Source organism: Falco cherrug, chromosome 5 (genome assembly GCF_023634085.1).
Source record: "Falco cherrug isolate bFalChe1 chromosome 5, bFalChe1.pri, whole genome shotgun sequence".
Classification (NCBI taxonomy): domain Eukaryota; kingdom Metazoa; phylum Chordata; class Aves; order Falconiformes; family Falconidae; genus Falco; species Falco cherrug.
This window is the reverse complement of record NC_073701.1, coordinates 26,249,157-26,265,836: the sequence shown is the minus strand read 5'-3', so window position 1 is coordinate 26,265,836 and position 16,680 is coordinate 26,249,157. Positions and strand designations below refer to the sequence as shown.

Sequence of the window (16,680 nt, the reverse complement as noted above, 5' to 3'; positions counted from 1 at the left end):
TAAAAAGGAAAGTACTCAAGAACTACAGACTTTTGCATTTAAGAAATATCAGTTTCATTCTAGAGAGCACAACAATTCAACCCTTCTCTTGCAGGAAGAGTAATTTCTGTTCAATTCGTTAGGATTTATTCTAAACATATAGTGGGAAAGTAGGGGATATAATAGTTTAGAATGAGCATCTTCCTAGGTTCTTTGGCACTAAAGAAAACTGGTCAGGTTGCTTAAATTTGAAAGATTTAGTAATTTTCTAGTGGGTGGGTGATTTCAGTATTATAAAATGATACCCTTTTCCATTTCACCAGAAGCCAAGAAATGGATACCCATCCTCTTTGCTGAAAGGTCTAGCAGTGTGCACTACTATTGCTTGTGGTGACATCTACACGCACAGAACATATTGCATTAATATCCACAAAATTGTAATACTTCAAAAAATGTAGTGCTCTTAAAATAGAAATATAGGCAAAGTTATATGGCAAAAGCAAATGACTGGGAAAGTCAGCAAAATGTGAAAAACATATCACGTCTTCTGTAATTTATACACATGCTTATGCACAGACATTTAAGTGAATATGAGGCAAGACAATAAAAACAAATTCAAGAAAAATGTACCCCATCTAGGAGGTCAAGTCGGCTAACGTAGGCTTTTTCTGTTTGCAGAAGTTCACTGGCAATTTTGTGACGTTTCTGTTCATCTGTCTCCTGGAGGAAAACAAGAAGATCTCTGAGGATACTGGAGGAAACATAATTTAATACTAAAAAAAGTTGAAAAGATATGTGATTACCTTACAGTCCAAAAAGCAACTGCAGTTCAAGTTTCACATTTAGTAACAGACACCCCATTTTGAAAAATCCAAACTTTCTAGCAGATTAATCAACAATACAAAAGTCAAAGAAGATAAAAAAATCAGTTGAACTGCAGAGCAAAACTCAAAGCCCAAAATATTGAATATTCCCCAGTTTATATAGGGATCTTTGCCAAAGCACCAACTCCCTACTAAACAGATCAGCTCACATCCTGGTAATTGCGTACCGCTGACCTTTCAGAGTTGGAAGAACTGATTTGCAGAGTAAGAGGGAACAGATGGGATTAGTTGGTGTTTACCCCCACTCCCATTTCAACAGTTATTTGAACTACATGTTCTTTGCATGACAGAATTATTGAAAAATAGCGTACAAATTGTTTTACATTCATTGATACGCTCATTGCTGATTAATTGACGACTACAATTAGACTTCTTTGCAGGTCTTTATGGGCTCCTGTGTTAGGTCTTTATGGAAGTCACTTTTGAATCTTAAGGGAAGTTTTCACTTTAAAGTCTTTCATTCCACAAAGTATATTTTTGATTCTTCTACTGAACGGAAACATAAAATGCTCATTCAGATTTCAATAATAAATTAAATATGTTAAAATACAAATGTATGAGTTGCTACAAGAAGTTACTTCAAGACAATGAAAGCACAGCCATCTACAATATTAAAACATTAGGGAAATGCCTCAGGCTCAGAAGCATCAGATTTAACAAAATGACACTTCCATTACAAGATTTTTCTTCCAGATCTAGTGCTAGCCCTGACAAGTGTTCACATCTAACAACAGCTGAATCTTTCCTGAGTAAATGGCAGTCTTATCACGGTGCTTATGGGAAAGTGGTAATTTTCTAAACAAACTATAAAGTTTTCATTAAAAAAAAAAAAAAAAAGAAAAAAAAGAAAGAAAAAAAAAGAGTTTGGAAAAGTTATTTCTGATTTCAAAATGCACGCTGCTTTCACAAGAGTATGATAAACATATACTATGATACACATATTATGTGTATATACATGAGTACGATAAATATATCATATAAAAAATTCAATATGGAATACTAAAGTAGTCTTTTCATTTAAAGGATTTCAGTGGCTTTTTTCTTCCTTTTCAGAATTCGGTAAGTATTACAAATTTGAACACATTTCGGATACCTGCAGTTTTAACAGTCACACTGCTACACGGCAAACCTCCTCCCTAAATACAGACTTTAAATAGTGACTTTAATGCTGTTCATTAAATCTATTTAAATCAGCATAGCAACCACAGTAACCTACAGAACAGCATTTTAAAGTGCTGTCAAGAGACACTGCAGGGAGCTGGAGGATCAGCTATTCCAGCTGCAGCATGCCGTTTAGTGCAGCCATTTACAAGGCATCTCATACGTGGACTTGAGCCACAAAACCATGGAGGCTGTTGGTTCCTCAGCACTTTAATTATTTTTTCTCTCCCCAAAACCCCACTTTCTCCCCTGAAGCACTACTATAGAAGCAATCTGCAGTTTCCAGATTACTTGAACTAATCAAGAAAGGGAAAAATCATACATAACTGACTCAAAAATATGGCACAAAATGAGCAATTCAGAAAAAGCATTTAATCCTCACTCCTAAATCAGGACAAATCCCTCTTATTCTCCCACTATACTCTGACCCCAACTTTCCCATCTTCTCAGTATCAGCCTTAAACATATTCCTAATTCTAGAACCTCAGTCTCCTTTCTACATCAATCACACTACCGGACACAGGAATTTTTAGTTACCTTTTAACCACACTGGCGTGTTCTTATTCCAGCATAAGAACACCCACCCACCGGGTTAGGTTAGTGCAAAAACAACACAAAACTGTATTGCTCCTTTTCTTTTAGGGAAGTCCTCATCTTGCCACCTCACCATGTCAATACTTGCCCACATGTTACATGAACTCCCAGCTGTGTTTTCTACTGCTAGCTCCATCCTCCTCCCTTTGCACACTTCAGTGTCTTCTCTAGTACCCTGTCTAAAGGAAAGCACTTTCCACGAGGTCGCTCCAGCTTCCTTCCTGTTGGAAACAACAGGTCACAGACTATTTTGCTAGTAGTGGTGTCCATCTGCTGTGGAGCTTTCCTTGATGGAAGTGGCTGCTGCTTCTCCTGAGCACACAGGGTGAATTGGGAGCAGACGCATGGGTGGACACGTGTCCTGGCAGCACCATGCTACACAGCAAGGCACGTTTGGTGGAAAGACTCACCAGTGTGCAAAGCCAGTGCTGCAGCTGGCGTGTGTGTGTGTGTGTGTGCGCGCGCGCGTGTGCATCCTTCATCCTTTCAGGGAATTCATTTACAGTCATCCCAGTTCTGCCGTGGCACACGCCAGACTGCACTACAACTTTACCCCCAGCTGCCCACCTGCTCCTCCTTGAAGCAGGCACACAGGGAGCAGTGAAGCTATGGGCTCAGGGCAGGCAGACCCAAATCTGGCTATTCCCAGTAGCAGGAAGCAACTTTTACAATGTAATTTGGAAGTAAATCCTCAATGATGTTTGTGACAGTGAGAATGACATGGAGCCATTCGTTATTAGAGCTGTTCAACAGAACAGCCTTGAAAAACCTTGTAGAGACAATGTAAAGAACTACTGCATCAAATCTAATCATTAACAGTAAAAGGAAATGTTAATAGTCTTTTAAGTTACAAGTTAAGCTTTATTTTCAGAGGATATAACCATAAATGCACACATCTCTTTTCACAAGTAGGATAGTAAGTTAATAGAAATTGAAGATATGGACACTTTTTTTTTTTCTGGAAAAATTTTCTATTTCCCTCCTATGATTTCATTATACTTTTAGTACATTAGTATTTATTCTGGGCTCCTTGCTGTTAACAAAAAAAAACCCAACCAAAAAACGGAGACAAAAATTTACTACAAGATATACCTGGAGATATACTCTATCACTTCAAGCGCAGCTTCTCAACGATTTCAGGAAACTTCTGTGACAATCCATAACACACGACAACTCAATGTATAAAACTGTAAGACATGGTTAGTGTGCTATACAGGGAAAGGTCACATTGGAGGTACACTATTTCAACCATAGACCAAAGTATCAGAAGTGTAAGACTGCAGTAGGTGCATCAGTCAGGACTGCAAACTTGTGCCACTATATGGATGCTTACAGCAAGAATTTCACCTAGGCCTAGTTATATATTCGTTAATACAAAGTTGCACATCCCTAGAATCATTACATTACTATGGATGCTTAAGAAATTAAAATACGTAATTTTTACTAAATTGTTCTTGAACTCTAAAATTAAGAAGAGGTATGAAAAATGCTGCTGAGAGCATGAACTTTTTTCATGTGAGTTTATATTTCCTAACACTGTTTTTCCATTGGCCTAAGCTTGCAAAAAAAAAAAAAACCAAAACCAACGCTGACTTAAAACAGCCTTTACATAAACCTAAATTCCAATACAGTCATAACTAATTATCCAAACCAAACAGCAGCCATATCCCATAAAAAACCCCTATACCTACTGATATGATAGTGATGCTATATATGATTCACTCATATTTAGGTGTAGCCCTTGCCCAAGAGCTTTGCAGTAATACATGAAGCAACACAGGGTGAGAGATGTAGAGTATGAAAAAATATAATTCAATTATGTTGTGCTTGTTTGTAATGCTCAGTTTGGTCTAAAGTAACAGAATGGAGTTTTCTTTTCTAGTACTATTCATGTCATAGCTGCTTCACGATCCAAAGCTTTTTTCCCTGAGTATTGGGAATATAAACATAAATTTCCAGGAGAATTTAAGATATCCTTTAATCTCAAGTCCTCTGTTTCTGAAATCAAGGAAAGCACTGAATTTTGCCAGGCCTCCAATGAAAATCCTGAATGCTACCATCGTGTTCTGGCATATTAACTCTATATAATAGTCCCATTGCACAAATGATGGGCGAGTTTCTTGCACAGCAACCAAGAAAAGCAGTAAAGATCCTGGTATCCTTAAATAAACTATTCTTGTCAAGAGGATTTACACATTTAAACTGTGTGCTAAAGATATACGGCGTTGTTCATTATTTACTGTTGCTAGAGACAACCATAAAATTGTAGAACCAGAGTGTTGTAAGAGTAAAACATTTCTTGCCAGAAAGTTAGCTTTGCAACAAAGTTTCACCATATTTAAATCAAAACTTCACCTCACATTTAGAAATACACAATCTCCATCAGGTTTTGCACCTGAAACACCAGGGCCCTTAGCATTGCTGCTAAAAGAAGACATCAAGGACTTTATTAAAGATGCACAATAGATTATTCTCCATCTGTGGCATGCGTGCAGTCTATATCCCTGTTTCCTACCGGTCTCGCAACAAATACCAAAGCGTTTGTCTTCTTGTCTTCAGTTAGCTCTAGCAGCAGATTTCTCACATGTTATTCAGGAAGTTAAATGACTGCAATATTCTTGTATTATTCAGCCTCTGTGTTTTAGGCAAACCAAATTTTATGACAGAAGGTGCTTCTGCTGCAAGGCAGGAAACTTTCCACTTTTAATTGTGTTTTTGTTTGTGATATTTGTGGTTTGAGACTTTTAAACTAATTCAGTAAATAAGAGAAATAAAGCATATTATACTCAGGTCATTTGGGGAAAATATTTCAGAACAATGCCAAATTTACTAATTTTTGTTTCAACTTTTCCAGAACCAGCAACAATCTGACTTTGGTCAGATCTACAGTGACTAAGGGGAAAAAAAATAATTTTAAAAGCAACACTATTTCAAAATCAGCTTTTTTTTCCAAGTCTAAAATGTAATTTCTGCTCTTGTTTTGCACCATTCCACAATTTAATTCGTCCTTTCCAGCAGTGGACTTAGTTTATTTCTGCTGTGCAATATGCATTTACATAGAGATAACACCACTTTTTTCTCTTCCTTGAATTAGGAAATATGGCATGCAAGAGGCAAAGAAATTTGCATCACTATCAATGTATACATATCTATCTCAGATCCATAATTTAAAGTTTGTCTATGACTCACATGCATCTGCTCCTATTGCTTTTACTCAATTGTACCTACACTTGCTTAATTAAAAAGGTCAGAAGTGTGCTGTGGCAGAAGTCTGTGCAGTGCAACTTCAACTGGACTGTATCCCAGTTTTAAGATTCTTTACTAAGTGGGCGCTTAGCAAAATCACAGACTGCCTAAATGCTCTTACTTCTAATGCCTGCTTGGGCGCAGAAACAGTTTAAAGCTCTACCAGACCTCTCCTGTTCCTTATCACCCTCCCCTATTCCAAACAGCATGGCAGCAGCTACTTAGACCGCTGATTTCAATCTATAGGTTGCATTAATCCAAACTAAATTGCTGTTTGATTTTGTAAAGTGTGGCCCTTAGGTCAGTTTGTGGTGGACATGGTTCTTAATCTCAGTAAAGAGGATGTCTTTGTGTCACAAGCAAGCTGGTATCTCTGGAAGTGCTGCTGTGACCCAGTTCAGTTTTACAGATTCAGTTCTCCACCGGCGCTGACTTAGAAGTCACCCTGCATGCCTTTGGTTTGTTTCAGTTTTTTACCCTTCAAGCACCAGCGAACAATACATCTAGCAGCAGTCACGTTACCCCTCACAATCTGACTCTTGGGCAACACAGGACAGATCACACGTGTTGGTCCCAGCAGCTCAAAGACAGATTTTTGATGAGATTGCTGCCATTAGCATTTGCCCAGTTCCTTCCTGGACTTTATAACAGGACTGGCTCCCATTTCTGCTTTTTCCTGAAAATGATGCCAGCACCTTGCTGCGTAACTTGGATTCAGGCTTAACATCACTGCCCACGCAGCATTCAACACTTCATAGGCACAGAGAGGGGAAACAGGCATTATTGCACAGGAGATAGAAACATAATGAGAGGTGTGGCAGGTTAAAGGTGCCTTGGACTGTGGCCAGGCTTATATTTAGATGGGAGTCATAACGTTCACTCCTTAATGGCAAAAAACACCCCTAAAACAAACAAGAAAAGCCATGCAACCCAGTGCCTTCTCGTCATTACTTAAGATATTTCATCCTACAATACATGAGAATTTGAGGCCCACCTTTCCCACACACAGAGTTTACCCTCAAGCATAGATGTGTGTTAATGAAACTCAAGTGCTTGGAGAGGTCTGTAGTTAATTGATGCAGGTGTACTCCTGACAAGCAGTGATGAGCTTTATCAGTGCTCAGCTATTTGTCCCTGTGGTGAAGAGGAAAGCTGGGAGGGTCCAGCCTGCCACCAGTCCCCCGTGCACACACCACACACACACACACCCCCCCATGACTCACATGTGGCAAGGCTGGACCAGAACTGTTAGCAATGCTCACTGGCCACCAATGCCTCAGTATGAGAAGGCAAAGAACATAATCAAAATTTTAGTGGTGGAAATATGCACATTTTTTCAGCAATTAATTTCCCAAGACAGATTTTCTTCCACCCACTTATTTCCCTTATTATTTAAAAACCTTCCTTACAAGGAAGCTCAAATTCACCATGACATAAGTTCTCATTGCTAACAAGGCATATATTTAGGATGCTAAACCTTGCGTCTATCTCATAGCTAGCAGATTGCCACTGCCTTTCCAGCTTTGACTTGACAACTACATCCAAGTTAAGGACTCATATGACAGTTCTGCCTAAATCCCTGCTGCTACAGTTTACTGCATGTGGAATTTTTATGTACCCCACTAACATGTGTCCCTTGTAGCCTGACACAGCTGAAGCACTGCGCTAAACATATACATGTACTTCGGTTTCACTCTTTTTAAACCTCAGATGGAAAAGTGGGGGGAAAGGGATGGGAAGTAGGGGGGGACACCAGAAAGAGAGGGGGGGAACTGGGAAAAGCAGGGGAAAGGCAAGCAAAACTTTTTTTCCTGTCTTTTTTTCACAGGAAAAATAACCAAAAGATTTTCAACTTTCTGACTGGCTCTTGGAAGCTGGTTTTTGTAAATAAAAACCTAGAGAAAATACAGAAAGTAACAATATAGCAAAAACGAAATAATTTCTTGGTTTACCTTCATCTCTACAGGTTGATCTTGCTTGCTGATTTCTTCAGTTGGTTCTTCCTTCACTTTAGTATCAATTTCTAGAGTTTCATTTTCAGATGGGAGCAGTGTATCACTGCTTGGAGTTCTGTAGCAGCTGTTAAGCATCTGTCCTTCACAGGCAGTCGTACTTTGCAGTGACTCTCTAGAAGTACTTTCTCTTTCCCCATTTACCAAGCTGCTGTTGATGGCGTTATCCAGAACCAGGGTGGACACAGTGGAGCCACGATCTGGTAATCTCCTGTCCTCATCTTCCATCTGGTCTTGTGCTACTACTCCGTTAGCTGTGTGTAGCTGTGCAACCTGAGTTTTGTCAGTGTTACTGTTTCCCTGTTTTTGTAGTGGGTGCTGGGAGGGGAGTTTTGGTTGAGGTGATGGTGTTGACCCATATCTTCCTTGAGATTTAGAAATGTGGAGAACAGAGGAATCTTTCTTCAAATCACTAGGATTTAATGAGCTAAAAACACCAAACAAAACATATATGAGAGAAAAGTTAAACATGGCATTATAGAAAATCCCTAGTATGGAGAGCAGGAGAGTTACACCACATAACAAATTCCTTCCAGACCCTTTTTGGTTAATATTGGGAAGTTCAGGCCATTGAGGCTTGAACTGTGTTATTCCACTGAAACACACACAAACACGCATCACTTACTGGAAACCCAGAGTGCTGCCCATATTGATTTATTACATCCTCACGTGTCTTGAATCTCCTTTGTAAAATGGGAGGCAGTATGACCAGCTCCACATAACAGACAAGGGAACTGAAGTGCTGATACATGAAGCAACTCACCCAAAGTGTTACAGAAGATTATTGGTGGAAATGGAGAAAGATTTACGGTCTCCCAAGTCCCAGTTCGATGCTTAAACTAACAAGCAGCCTGTTCCCTAACTGCCCTATAATTATACAAAATGCATGAAAAATGTCCAAGAGCATTTAGCATCCCTTTCCTTAGTTCAGCAAATTACAGGAGGGGCTTTAAATTCTTACCTTATTTCTTCCCCCAGTTTCCTTATTTAGCAGTGCCCTTTTGTCATGCTGCATGTTTTCTGATTTAAAAGAATAAAATTCTTTCATATTTTATCTCCACTTTAAACACATTATCTCTTGTTCATACCTTTCACTATCTATTCCTCAGTTTTATTTCTGAGATTTTGCATTTTAGGCCAATATAAATGGTAGCCTACTCCATAGAAGTGCTTGGCTTCATTACAGTTTAAAAAAAATTAAATCATTGAAATCAAATCAAAACCTATACATTTTTGTCTGAAGTACCTTTAACAAACCATATTCAACTTGCAAAACGGTATCATGACTGTCCTCTAACATATTGTTCCCAGTATGGACCATTAATCTTCTGGAAAGATGAAGACTGCTTATAAACTGTACGTTTACACCAACAGTGTAAACATATTCTGCACTTTTGTACACAGAGCTCAAAAAATATTTTTCAGTATATTTCTTCCGTCATATAACAAAGAAATTTAAATCAGTTTTTCTTTAATTGTGTAAAGACTATGTCTTTAAAAAAAAAAAAACAAAACCAAAACGCCTTAACTCCAAGATAGGATTAAGTTACATTTGCTTGCATACAGCACAGAGGTTTAATTAACTTTTTCCCATGCCTACATGTTTGTGGGATGTACAGACTAATAAAAATAAGTTATTATAATTGACCATCGGTTTGCAATTCATGAACATGCTACCTAGTCATTTGAAGACCAATAATTAAAAGTTAAGTTCACCTTCATGGAAGACACATTTTGTGAGCTAAGCTCATTTGAAAAACAGGAATTGCTTCTATGGCCACAGCAGGATATTCCAGAACTTGACATGCTAATTGTGCAAGCTTCTCATAAGCAGAGGTCATAGAGTTGAAGAGAATTTAATCATTGCACAGATATTATTGGATATATTTAATAAAGTATGTTGGTCAAAAAGCAACTCAGACTCCCCTAGTCCCCAAAACAAAACGTCCCTACTTTTAGAAGTCTACAAATAAGGAAGTTTTCCTTGCTTTCTTTATAGCTTCCTTTAACTGCATAACATTCAACAAGTTCCTGTAGAACACATCAGGAATGTCTAGGAAGAAGAAATTCAGGACTCATTGGTGCAGGGCACAATGAACCTGAGGACTTTCCATTCAGAAATGCTAACATTGTTTTCCTAGGGATACTACACTGCTAAAAAGACTTGGGTGATGCTTGGAGGAAGACTGGGAAGCTCTAAGTCAGGGGTCCTCAAACTATGGCCCGCGGGCCAGATACAGCCCCCCCAAGGTCCTCAATCCGGCCCCCGGTATTTACAGACCCCCCTGCATCCCCCCGCTGGGGGTTGGGGGGAAACCAAGCAGCCGCAGATGACTGCCTGCCACTGCATCCGCGCGCTGGCCCCCTGGTTAAAAAGTTTGAGGACCCCTGCTCTAAGTGGTAACAGGACTAGAGACCTGTGCTAGCAGTATTCACAGGACCTCCGGTGCTGCAGTAATTTCTTTTTCCCCATCTTTGAGCAGCTGTCATGACAGAGTGCAATGAAGTATCTGCCTAATGATGGAAGTTTCTTGCAGATGAAGGTCTGAAATTATTTCCACTAGAGATGCAATGCTCAGCTGCCTCTGTATAAAGGATTAAATTTCCCCCATCCTGAGGGGCAATTCTTTCAATGAAAGTTGTAATACTCTGGCTTGTCCTCAGGACATGCTCTGTTGTACGTAATATGCACTCCTTCCCATGGGGGACATCCCTTCAGGACATCAGTGTTCTGACGAAATACAGGAAAGCCACATCCAAAACTTGCAGCTCTCAACTGTCACTGGACTGTTTCTTGAGCTGTTCTTCTATCACAGGCTTTCTGGAAGGTCACTCTCTTTATACAGAGCAGATATATTCGGAACTTCTGTTTCCAAGCTCATAATTCTTGTCATGTACACCTAACTAAAGGCATGCAAGTAACACTATTTTCTGAAAGCAGAGTTCACTGTGGCTCATGTTTCTCAAAGTTCCAATGTTTCCTGTAAATGGCAGTATCAAAACTCAAGAACACCAAACTATTGCACCACAACATCATATCAAGTACTACAAAGCAAACAGTTTAGGGAGTGTACGCCATACCAATAACGTGTGCAGTTCACCCTCTTCACATGAATGATCTGAAGAGGTTAAGACAGTATAAAATTAAAACCACGATTTCAGGTTTTTCAATTTCCTTATGAAATTAAAGAATATTTTTTTCTGCAAGAACAAAAGAATTTAAGATTAGCTCCAATGCTTCATTCTAAAAATCAGCATTTATTTCAAATAGCTGACATTTTTCAGGATGTTTTAAAAATGCTACAAGCTTGGCTTCTTTGTTTTTTTAAAAGAAAAATTAAGACTAGCACCTCATGAAAAGGTGCATCTCGAACAGGTCAAATATACAACTGGCTCACACCGTTTTAAAAACACACGCAGTTTTGCCATCAGACCCTCTGGCAGGGATGGGTTTGAGCACTACTGCGGTACTAACATTTTTCCTCACAGGTTCCAACGATCCACACACAACAGAGTTACAAACCAATTCAAATTCTATTACATACCTGCCTCCCTCAAAACGATTGATGAGATCTGACACTTTGCTGGACTTTTCCTTTGCAACACTAGACACAGTGGTGGGCGTCTCTTCCTCCATTCTTGGTTTCTGGTTTGATAAAGCTTTATGCCTACGGGTTTGGTACGTAATAGGTGACACCTTCTGCAGATGAATTGGCTTTGGAGGCACTGCAAACAATAACAACACCACCAATCACTCACAAACTGTTTCTTTGAACTACCAAAACATATATGAGATTTTTGCCTAAGAACTTACTACGGTAATGAAGAAGAGGTGCTCTTGGCTTTACTGAACCTTAAAGTTGCTTTATGAATGCAGGGACCTCATACAGTTTTTTTATGCACTGCCTGGTGTCAGGAACCTTGTTATAATTCTTGGATAAAAGGCAAACCATATGTACTTTAACAAGCTAGAAAATTAAGAGGTTTTCTTGTTTGTTTAGTTTTTATAGTTACTATAGTAAACACATGTGGCCTCCATAAATGCAGGTTTTTGCATTTATGCAAAAGAATTAAGCATAATCAAAGGACCTAGCTGTGCTGAGGAGCTCAAGAGAGATATTTAAATTGCTGCCCCAAAACTCTGGTGCTTTCATTCTTTACCTTCTCCCTTGTGAACTCAGTAATAACAGTCAGTGGAAAAGGTATTTGCCTTCGCCTTTGAGCTTCCTTTACTTATTGAACACTTGTCTATTCATACTACTGAAGACCTGGGCCCCTGAAAATATTTTTTATTCTTCTTCCTTTTTCCCCCCATCCCTACCAGAAGTCCTTCTAATTAGATTGTTAACGATCAGTCACTGTTTAATACAGCAGTGACTAGAACACAAAGGACAGGGTGACACATAAAGCAACTGAAGTCACAAGTGCTGGGGTTGTTTACATTCAGGTTCACCCCTTTAAGTGACTATGCAGCATTTGTGGGCAGCAAAAGCACTTCACAGACAGTGCCCAAATGTGTTCCACTATCAGAGCAATGGACCTCCAGCTCCATCAAAAAGAGACACTTAATGGAAAGGTCCTTAATTCCCAAGAACACAACTCTGCTCATTCTCACACCCACTCCCAAAATGTATTGTGGGGAGAAGTGAAAGAATTTGATATGAAATTGAAAAATAAAGACTGTATCTGCCCTTTAATAAAAGGCAGGCATAAACTAGCAGGAGTAGGCAATGTCCTGCCAGTAGAACTGCTGGCCCCAAGGGTTCAGCTACCCCTCCACAGGTACCACACTCCGGCGTGCCACAGGCACCAGCCCTCCGGTAACTACACAGACCTGCCAGGGGGCAAACATGAAGCGAAGGAGGACAGGAATTGGTATTAGGAACCACATGCAACTCTCACTGTAGAAAAATAAGCACTAGTACAGGATACATGGTAGATGGATCTGAAAAGTCATGTTCCTTGCATCACTGATTCTAGAATGGCTTGCTGACTGACCCTGGAAAACCTGTGCACCACAGGAATTAGCTTAAGTCCCATCAACAGACATTTGAAAGTGTTGTTGAAAAAACCTCTTGAAAATATACTGTCACAGGCTATGATAAATGTAAAGGAACACTTTGATTAAGGGCAACTTTCCATCTCTACCTTACATTAAATTTATAAGAGGTAATATTTATCTGTGCTTCCAATAACCTAATAGCACTTAAGTGGGATTGTAGTGATTGCTGCAGTCTGAAAAGTACCATGAGGGGCTCCATGAAGAAATGAACGTACCACAGAAAGCTTTAGACTTCAACCATATCAACTACAAATGCTGATAAATGAAATAATCAGAGGGAGAAGGAATAGATTTTCTGTGTATCAGATCCTTTTACTGCGTATAAGTGTATCTTTGGTCTTTTCAAGCTTTATTTTGTATTTATTAACACAAGCAAAAAAGCAGATTTGAGGAAGGATGCAGTGCAGAAAGGATGACGTAAAATACTGCAGTTTTCAAACAGCTACAATGCAACCCTGAAAACAAGCAGAATATTAAATTGTGTAACTGCTTGGGTATCTGTACTAACTGAAGCCCCTCCTGAGAAGCCGCATACACTTGCTCAGCCGCAGCTGCAGTGCAGTGCAGCAGCTTTCCTTATGCTCCCCTCTTCTCAGGGAGTTCGGAGAAAGTCTGGCAGAATTAGGCCAACGAGCATCAGATAATTGTCCAAGTGCTGAATAGCTTGCTGCGCTGACAAAGGCGATGGGACAGCTGAACAAGGAGACACAAGCGGGCTGGGAAAAAGCAGGACACAACTGAGCGTGGGCACTGCCATTCCCTCAGGGGGGAGACGGAAGGGAAAGGGAATGCTGGGCAGAATTACTGACCAGCACCGTGCTAGTTCGCAGAAACACTTCTTATTCTTGCAATGGATTTTGTATAACCCACAGTCCTGTGAATTCTCTTATTTAATGGACTCTTCAATTCTTTGATTCTTTTGTACATCTCATAACATGTTAATAGCCTCACAAGGATATATTAAAACTACTAAGCTTGAGGGAATTAATGTCTACTGATAAAGCAGAAGGAATTAGCTGGAAGCTATTTTTATACTGGATCCACTGGGACAAAAATCAAATTCTAGGACATTCTGTGGAGGTGTCTCACACTTTTGCAGCTATTACAGAAAAATCCCCAGTTTAGCAGCATTTCAGTAGGGCAAGCATGAGGAACTTCTGGCCAAACTGGACAATCCCAGTATACTGAAAATCCCTGTAAAGTCTTCAGAGGAGAACCACAAACCAAACAGCCATGCCAATTCACTAATGTAAGATATTTTGTTCTTTACTCCCTATTACCACCTAACAGATAACTTTTCCCCTAATCAGCTGCTCCTGCAGCTACTGTAAGTTTTAGAAATAAAGCAATGGGAAAATGACAGTCACAAGATCAATGAAAAGAAAAGAATCAGTAGTGTAAAAAAACCTGCAAACCTTCCTGAAAGGTCAACCTTGTTAGCAGGGATTATGGAAAACAAATTCCATTAATTCTCCCCTCAATGTACTTCTGTAGTGTTTTGTTTTAATCAGATTATTTTTCAATGTGCACACAGCAGGATCTTAAGGAGAAAAAAAAAAAAGATAAAAGACTAGCCCATTGTAATACCCTGCATAATACAGAGCTCTGTCTGAGTCTATAAATACTCTTGTCTCTATACTTTAGAATTTTGAGCTCATTAGGGGATGTGAACTGCATATTCTACCCAAAGAAAACCCCTCAGTATACTCAGGTAGCTGCTACTGTATAATGCTAGCCAAAATACCTACTCAAGATTTAAGCTGCAGTGCCTAGTTGTGCATTCAGCTTTGTACATATACATAAGGAAATGGGAGGTAATGCTACAAAATGGCTCAAAAGGTGCAACCACCTTTGCTGACTGCAAAGCATATTAGCAAAGAAAGTTTCTCTTCTCTTAGAAAGTATAACACAGTCAATCTCCCTCTATGCATTTAACTCCTGCTGGTTAAAAATGCTGCTATGCTTTCATTCAATGAAAATACACCCAGTTAAAAGTTCCTGTGGTAAGCAACTATAGCTTTCCTGGCTGAGTCATCCTTCATCAGCTCCTTGCACGCTCCATCACCTTCAGGAAGATCAGATGAGCACAGTTGGACAGATACCAAAGATTTACACTTGCCAGAACAGTACAAAATGACTAAGAACTGAGACTCAGCAAAAAGAAAGAAAAAGTTCTCTCCTCTTTAGGATGTACATTTCCACATTTTTATACCACATCAGAACAAGTATCTTCCAATATTATATTATAAAAAAAGACTAATAATAATCGGATGTGCTTTGTTCTCTCATTTGTCTTCTTTCTAGAAATAATGTTTGGGATTTAGCACTTTTGATGATAAAAGAAACATTGCTACAGGTTTCTTAAAGCACCACCGAGACTGGAGAAGTCTAGCTAGAAACAGCTCTCAGTTGCAGTTCAATTTGCCTTTAATTGTAGAACTTTCATTTGCCAGAAGTGCAGTCTACATCCCAGACCTTTAAGAGGTCTCTGGGACCAGGGCACTGAGTAAGTTCAAAACTACAGACTATATTATAATCAACTGAGAAAGGAGGACAGAACTGATGCCACACAGAAGAGAGTCAGCTGAAGTCCGCGTGCTGAATACTTCGTGTCCATACCATTTCACAGTAGCACAAACCAGCCTGTCTTCTGGAGTGGAAAATCATCTCCAACCCAAACAAAAATGCCTCTTCAGCCTCAGCAGGAGATTCACAAGTACTCCTAAGCACTCATTAGGAAAATTTACATGAGCAACTGATGCACGGTCTTGAACTGACAAGACATTTCACTGCTTTGAAGAAGTGTTGACATTTCAACATATTTTCCATCCTACAATAAAAATCTGCTTGGTACAGACAACAGTTTCAGTGCCCAGTATTTAGTAATTGGGCCTTATATAAAACTCATGCAAGAGGTTCAAAGAGCAGTGACCAGAAGAAACTAGAACTGGTCAATTTGTACATGTCACTCCACATGCGTTCTGCTATTGCTAGGTTCAGATCACTACCCAAATATTTGTAGGTAAGGGCAAATTTCAAATTATCTAACAATTTGCTTCATCTCTTGTGCATCATATTTGCCTTGGAATTCAGTAGTGTATTTCACTATTTCCATTGACTACCTCCAGTCTGGATTAGTCCACTCTATCAGAGAACACATTGCACTGACGCAAAGGCGAAGCAAGGTGTTTCACAGCTGGTCCAGACTGTGACTGCTTTTCTCCACAGTCCTGATTACTTTGCTTAACTCACTTATCAGCCTTCAGTCAGTTTCAGGCATTGTTCCAAATTTGTAAAGATTTTCAATAATCAAACTGTACTCAACACAGAAATCTGACATACAAGTTGTTAAATTATTAATAGAAGGAATTATTGGGGAACAAAAATTGCTCTTTTACTGTCAGAGTTTCAGACTGCTGTTTGCTTTCTCCTTGAAATGCTGGGGTAGTGGGGAGGGGAATAAAAATGAAAAGGAAGAATTTTATATTGGACTCTGTGCAGATATTTATTCACTTGATCCAGCTATCCTGAGTTTCCCAATATTTAAACTACTTCTCAGAGACCAAGTGCAGACAAAAGAGGCTCAGAGTCCAGGGTTCACTTCAAGTGTAAGATTTTGGACATTTTTATTCTATATCAAAGCTCTATTTCACCTATTAAAGCTAAGTTTACTAAAACTAGCTGTAACCCACCTGTAATGCAGCCTCAAAGTCATCTTTCAATCTTTCATTTTAATTATATA

General features: G+C 39.3%; 1 protein-coding gene across 11 annotated transcripts in view; it reads right to left on the bottom strand.

Moving 5' to 3' along the window:
- The window catches only part of FGD4 (FYVE, RhoGEF and PH domain containing 4), a 110,257-nt gene that overhangs the window by 19,306 nt on the left and 74,271 nt on the right, over positions 1-16,680 (bottom strand). For 9 of the 11 annotated variants that reach the window (XM_055710954.1, XM_027807604.2, XM_055710955.1 and 6 more), the window contains exons 3-5: positions 11,422-11,602; positions 7,817-8,303; positions 610-699 (exon numbers count right to left, since the gene is read on the bottom strand). In XM_055710954.1, the coding sequence (XP_055566929.1) occupies positions 610-699; positions 7,817-8,303; positions 11,422-11,602 (758 nt within the window). Of the gene's footprint in view, positions 1-609; positions 700-7,816; positions 8,304-11,421; positions 11,603-16,680 lie in introns of those variants that run through there. The other 2 variants (XM_055710958.1, XM_055710959.1) reach the window with 2 other exon arrangements.